General features: G+C 28.0%; 1 protein-coding gene across 25 annotated transcripts in view; it reads left to right on the top strand.

Annotated features, from left to right (window-relative positions):
• LOC106789214 (microtubule-actin cross-linking factor 1) overlaps positions 1-6,289 on the top strand; it is a gene marked incomplete in the record, with an annotated part of 154,157 nt that overhangs the window by 144,849 nt on the left and 3,019 nt on the right. For 23 of the 25 annotated variants that reach the window (XM_014753268.1, XM_014753259.1, XM_014753256.1 and 20 more), the window contains 2 exon segments: positions 597-659; positions 2,974-3,119. In XM_014753268.1, the coding sequence (XP_014608754.1) occupies positions 597-659; positions 2,974-3,119 (209 nt within the window). 25 annotated transcript variants of the gene reach the window in all.

The following is a 6,289-nucleotide window of genomic DNA, read 5'->3' as shown; positions in this document are numbered from 1 at the left end:
AAAAAAAAAAAGAAAGAAAAAAACGATTGTAATATAAATTATAAATTAATTTTCTGAAATAATACGATCTTTTTCAAGACTGTAGATAAAAGGTATATAAGTAGATAAATTAAATATTAATTCCAAATACTAATATAAAATAACTTAATCCTAATTCCCCATCCATATTCTTTCCTCATTCCATTTCTTTCTATCTCTCTCTCTCTCTCTCTCTCTCTCTTTAAAAACACATTTCCAAATATTCCAAATCGTTGCAATATTTCATATATCTCTCTTTCTCTTTCTCTCTATCTCTCTCTCTCTCTGTCTCTCTCTCTCCTTTTATTTCTTTATGGTATATTTATATATACATTATATTTTGATTCCCAAATTATTTTTTGATCTAAATACCATTCCCCAAAATGGTTTCGTATTTTTCTTTTTTTTGATCGAATCGTAATTTATATGTGTTGCATGGTATTTTTTAATCTCTCGTAAACAATATTGATTGATTGATTGATTGATTGATTGATTGATTGATTGATTGATTGAAAAACAAAACAATTAAAAAAAAAAAAAATAACAAAATTATTCATAATTATCGTTAATGCGTTAAGTTTTTCTAATGCCAATACCGGATCCTAACAAACCGGAACAACATGAGGGCTGGTGTCCGCTCGGTGAGGACTTTTTTACATGCACAAACAAACATATTCATGGTCTATGTATTTAATTAGGTGTAATTAACTATAACAATCCCTTTTTAAAAAGCATTGTATAATATATTACATTTTTACAATGACATTTATTTGTTTTATCTCATAAATTTTATTAATTTTTGTTTACTTATAAATCCCCGTGCAATGTTTGTCAAGCAATAATAAAATCTTAGCCAAATCATTTGGCAAACTTGATTTTTATTTTATTTTTGTTTTTTTTTGTCTTGTTTAAAAAAAAAAAACAAAAAAAACAAACACCAAGAATAATAGACCATGAAATTGATTTTCCCCGTGGTATTGTGCATGATACGTGTGCATTTTTTCTATCCTATTGTTTGTTATATATTATTAAAAATATTGTACATACAATATATTTTAATATCGAAGCCCGCCTAATTTTGTGCCGTTGTTTGTGTGGGTTTAACAAATACCTGATCGAGTTAGATTACTAGATCAATCGCTAAGGCGGAGAGAAGTAGTTTAGATAATATTTTTTAAATTTTTGTATAATAATTTGTAATTTTAAATAAATTAATTATAATCGATGGTAAAATAGATTGAGAAATGTAGTAGTGGCGCCATCTGAAGAACGTTCCTAGAAACTACTATTAAAGTGGTATTGCAGAACAACTTGGATGGTAAAAAAAAGTGATAATTTGGCTAGTAATTTCTAGGAATATTCTTCAAATGGCGTTACGAGTATTTTTCCATGCGATTTTATCATCGGAGATAATTAATACATGTTAAATACATAAAATATTATAAAGATTTAAACAAAATAGTATATTTTTATAGAAGGAACAAATGTTTTTAATAATTAAATTAAATGACAATCAGCGCCTAGCATTGAAATATCTCGACTGGTGTAGTATTTTTGAAGTTGTACAGCAACAATGCATACTATTTACATTTTTTGGCATGGTGTTTTTTAAAAATTATTAATTAAATCTTTTTGAGATGATTAATTTTGTTTTTTGATTTTTTCTTTTTTTTTACAATTTATTAATTACATTTAATTTATATATATTCTTGTAAATAAACATTGTGTAGAGATTGTTTGCTATGTAAAAATTTTTATATTAAATATGCGGATTTTAAAATACCACATTGATAGCTTATAAGAAATAGGATGGAGATAAAAGAGGAGACGCCAAAATATTGCAAATAAATGCAAATAGTGGACAGCATGGTGGAAGGAAAGCAAATTATGGAAAGCACATGAATATAATATATTTTTTTTTTTCCTTTCATTCGTTTCATGTTACAAGAAAAATAATCTATTCCATTTTTTTTATTTTTCTAATCCATTCAATCTCATACAGCATTAATAATTTGATTTGATTAGCGCTATATTGTTTTTATTTTTAAATGCAAATCATTTGAGTTAGCATGAAACGATGTTCATAAATATTAATTATAAATATCGTGGCTTTTGTCAGTGAAAGTATTAAAACCAAAAAAAAAAAAAAAGAATATAATCATGAAGCTTTGGTTTTGAAATTGGCTTTGTAAAAAATTGTCGTCAATTTATATTCACCATAGATGTGTCCCATAATTGGGATCATTATTCATTCGATTTATGTTATTTCTATCGTTTGATTTTAATTTTTATGTATAAATATTATTATGCATCATAGATGTTTTTTCTTTTTTAATTTTTCTCTTTTTCAATACGTTCTAAATATAGTGTTTTATTTTTCTTTCTTTTTCATATTACTTACACACACGACGAACAACAAACATAAACGCAACCATTACACACCGTACACGCACACTTCTTTCATTCTATCTATCTTTTTCTATCTTTCTTTTTTTTTCTTTTTCCATCTTTCTCTATCTTTATTTTAATTTCCATTCCTTTTTCTCTATCTTTCTCTGTAAATTCTGTATGTCAATAATACGCATCCATCTATAATTCGCATGATCTTTCTATCTATATTTTATATTAATATAATATTCAATTATTATAATTATCAATATATTATTCAATTATTTCTCTTTATTTCCCCTTTTATATTACAAAAATTGAAAAAAAAAAAAAAAAAAAAACAAAAAAAAATCCTACAATTCTATGATCTAAATTTGGAATCTTTTTAAACAACTCAATTGTATTTGTTTAACTTCTCTGTTTCTGTCTTTCTATTTATCTATCTCTCTCTCTCTTTTATTCTGAAAAAAAAACTAAAAAAAAACTCTCTTTGGCACCTCCTCTCATTAACCCGGCATTATTCCCATAACGCCTTCCTTCTAACTGCGTGCACGCAATACACTGTAGCCAAGGGAAGAACGAATATCGAGCTGAGGGAACAATTCATATTGGCGGATGGTGTCAGCCAGACAATGACAGCATTCAGATCGAAGCCAAGTCCAACGTCGACACTTCAACGTACACAAATGTCCACACCTGGACCCATCACCAAGGTAATGTCATCCAGTATGGTGAGCACTATCACATCAAAAAAAAACACACACACACACATACACACATACTTTCCCCCAACCCCCACCCCCACCGCCCACCAACCCCCAAAGAACAAAAATTATCTGACCAAAGTATCCTCATCATTAATGACAACTCTCAAAATGAAAGATAATTAACATGAATATACACTATTTCGATTATTTCCTATGAATATCTTTTCTTTTGTTTCTTTCTATTCCGAGGATTCTTTGTCTCGACCATTTTTTCTTTTTTCTTTTATACAATTTACGTTTTTTTATTTTATATTTTTATTATGTTCTTTTATTATATCGAGACATGATATGGGGGATTCATTGAGAATACCTTGCTTTGATATATTCTAGCTCTATTTTCTTGTCTGTTGTTTTCATCATTCTTGTATGATCCTAAAAAAGAATTTGTGATTAATGCCTTGACGTGTTTGTAATTCATTTTTAGGATCGACAACTATTTCCATTCATTCGTTTATTCATTTATTCATTCATTCATTCATTGCTTCATTCATAATCATACATATACGTATATATTTGTGTATATTTTATTATATGGGAAATATGGTATATAATAATTCATGCATGATCAATTATCGGATACCATGGACACCATAAATCATCGCATTGGTGAGTACTCTAGATTATCTCGTGGCAAAAAGAAATAATTAATAAATAAGGATATAATATGAAATGATATAAGAGGTGAATTATTATATTTACAATTTGTTATTCTGTTTGTGCATGAGCATGCGAAAGGTTTACGAAAGGATTATTATTTTAATTGGTAGTTTATTCGCTGATATAAAAAAAAAATAGTCGCTTTTATCACTATCTCTCTATTTATTTGATACGAATTTTTGGATAAAAAGAGGCATTGGTGGAGTTCGCCTTGTGTGATAGTCCCATCGTTGATAGCTTTGGTAAGCAATTGTTTTGTATTCATAGCAAAAGCGAAAGCAAAAAAAAAAAAAAAAAAAGAATAAATCAAATTATATATATCTATATATATATATATATTTAAAATGTGAATAAGAATATTTTAAATAATATATATATATATATATACATATATATCTATAATATATATTTAATATTTACCCACTCGACGCATCAGCACCTCAGGAGATGTGATTTCAAGATTTTATTTTATTTAAAAATATAAATTTGTTATTCAATCTCACATAGAAAATGTATAGCGTTACCTGAAGAAGATTCCTATAAAGTACAATACTACCCGAATGGTAAAGAAGATTTGTTATATTGATAACAAAGAGTGAGTTTTGGCGAGTAGTTTCTAGGAATATGCTTCAGATGGCGCCACGTGTATTTTCTATGCGATTTTACCATTATAGTAAGAAAAAAGAATAAAATTGTAATAAAAAAGCACACGAATTATCTTCGAAAAAAGTAAAAAATTCAAGGTCAATGACCTTGTCGGCAATTATAGGAATTTGTTTCTATTATTTAGAAAACTCTTTCGTTCTTTTAATTTTATATTAAATGAAATGAAATAATAAAATTCATTAAAATTGATTAAATTATAATGAATGAAAATTTTATTTTACATACAAATAGTATAATAAATTGAATAAAAAATATATAAATTATATAGATAAAAGAGTTTTCTCCCGTTTATAATAAAAATGGAGGACTTTCCAATCATTCGAAAAACGACAGCTGCCTCGTTGAAATTAGAACGAGGGTTGAGAAGAGAGAAATGAAATGAAAAAGAAATATGAAAAGTTAATTTTCAGCATGAGAATAGGATAAAGCGCGTTAGGTGGTATGATCGCTAAATTTTGTCGTTTATTATGGGTGTAGCGGAGGAGTTTATGAGCCAGCTGATGCCGATATTTGAGAGTTTGAGGCAAAAGGAGGACCTTCCGTGCTCGTATCCCCTTCACATGCACGCCCCCTCTTATCACTGGGTAAATAACAAACAAGTTTCTCTATTGTTTCTGCTGTCGTTTTAATACGAAGTGATTTGTATATCTCTCTCTTTCTCTCCTCTCTACTATTACTACTACTACTACTATTACTATTACTACTATCACTATTATTATTATTATTATTTGACTCCATCTGAATTATTTTTGTCGTTGATTATAATTTTTGTTATATGAGTTTGATTGATATTTGTGCGCTTGAAATCCATCTCGCAAATTATTATAGTGCTAGTGTGAACAAATAAACAAAAGTAAACCCCCTTTACCCCCGCCGCCGCCGCCGCCGCCGCCCCCCCCCTCGCCAACCGCACCCTTGTTTAATTCTCGATGTCCTTTCTATTTTCAACTCGTTATTATTAATTATGCCAATAAATTCTAACGATCATTGTCGTATATATTATTCGTAAAACAAATCACACGAAATTATTGGCTAATTTAATTGATAGATACAAAAATATAAACATTTCTATTTAATATTAATTGTATTTAATTTGTTAAAGTTGTGGTTCGAATCCGAGAGCAAGGACATCGAGTTTAATGTGCCTAATATTTGAATATAGCATGTCGATCATTTTTATAAAAAGCATCCCCTTTTTCTTCACGTGTAGACGTGTATTTTATACTTCATTGTTAATTATTATATATATAAAAAAAAAAAAAAAACAAAAAATGATTAACCCTTTCGTAATGGGATGTTTATCATTATTATTAGATCTATTGTATGGCGATTCCTATATGGGTCGATCAGTTGTGTTCATACGTGGGGCTTGTTTGCATGTACGAGACCCATATATGGGTCGTTGGAATAATTGAAAGGGTTAAAAGTGTATCGAGAGAGTGTGCTTTTAATTATAAATATTACGTTCCAACAAATATTCTGCTCATTTAAAAAATTTACAAATTTAAAAAAAAAAAATAGAATCTCTCGTTGAATTTATATATTAGAACAAAAGTAGTAATTCTCACACGTGATAGATGATAATCGGATTCGTATCATTTATGAAACAAAACTCCTAATAGGGGAGGATAATTAGGATTAAATTTCTATTATTTTTATTTATTTTTTTTTTTGTTCTTTTTCTTACACTCCTATATAAGTTCAATCTTTAGCCGATATATATTTTTCTTTTCTGCTGTCGTTATTTATTTTCTATTGGTTCGTATTTGAATTTTTATAATAATTAGTTTGAA

Source organism: Polistes canadensis, unplaced genomic scaffold, assembly GCF_001313835.1.
Source record: "Polistes canadensis isolate GaletaPanama2010 unplaced genomic scaffold, ASM131383v1 scaffold_171, whole genome shotgun sequence".
In the NCBI taxonomy this organism is placed as follows: domain Eukaryota; kingdom Metazoa; phylum Arthropoda; class Insecta; order Hymenoptera; family Vespidae; genus Polistes; species Polistes canadensis.
The sequence above is the reverse complement of the archived record's forward strand: the minus strand, read 5'-3'. Positions and strand labels throughout refer to the sequence as shown.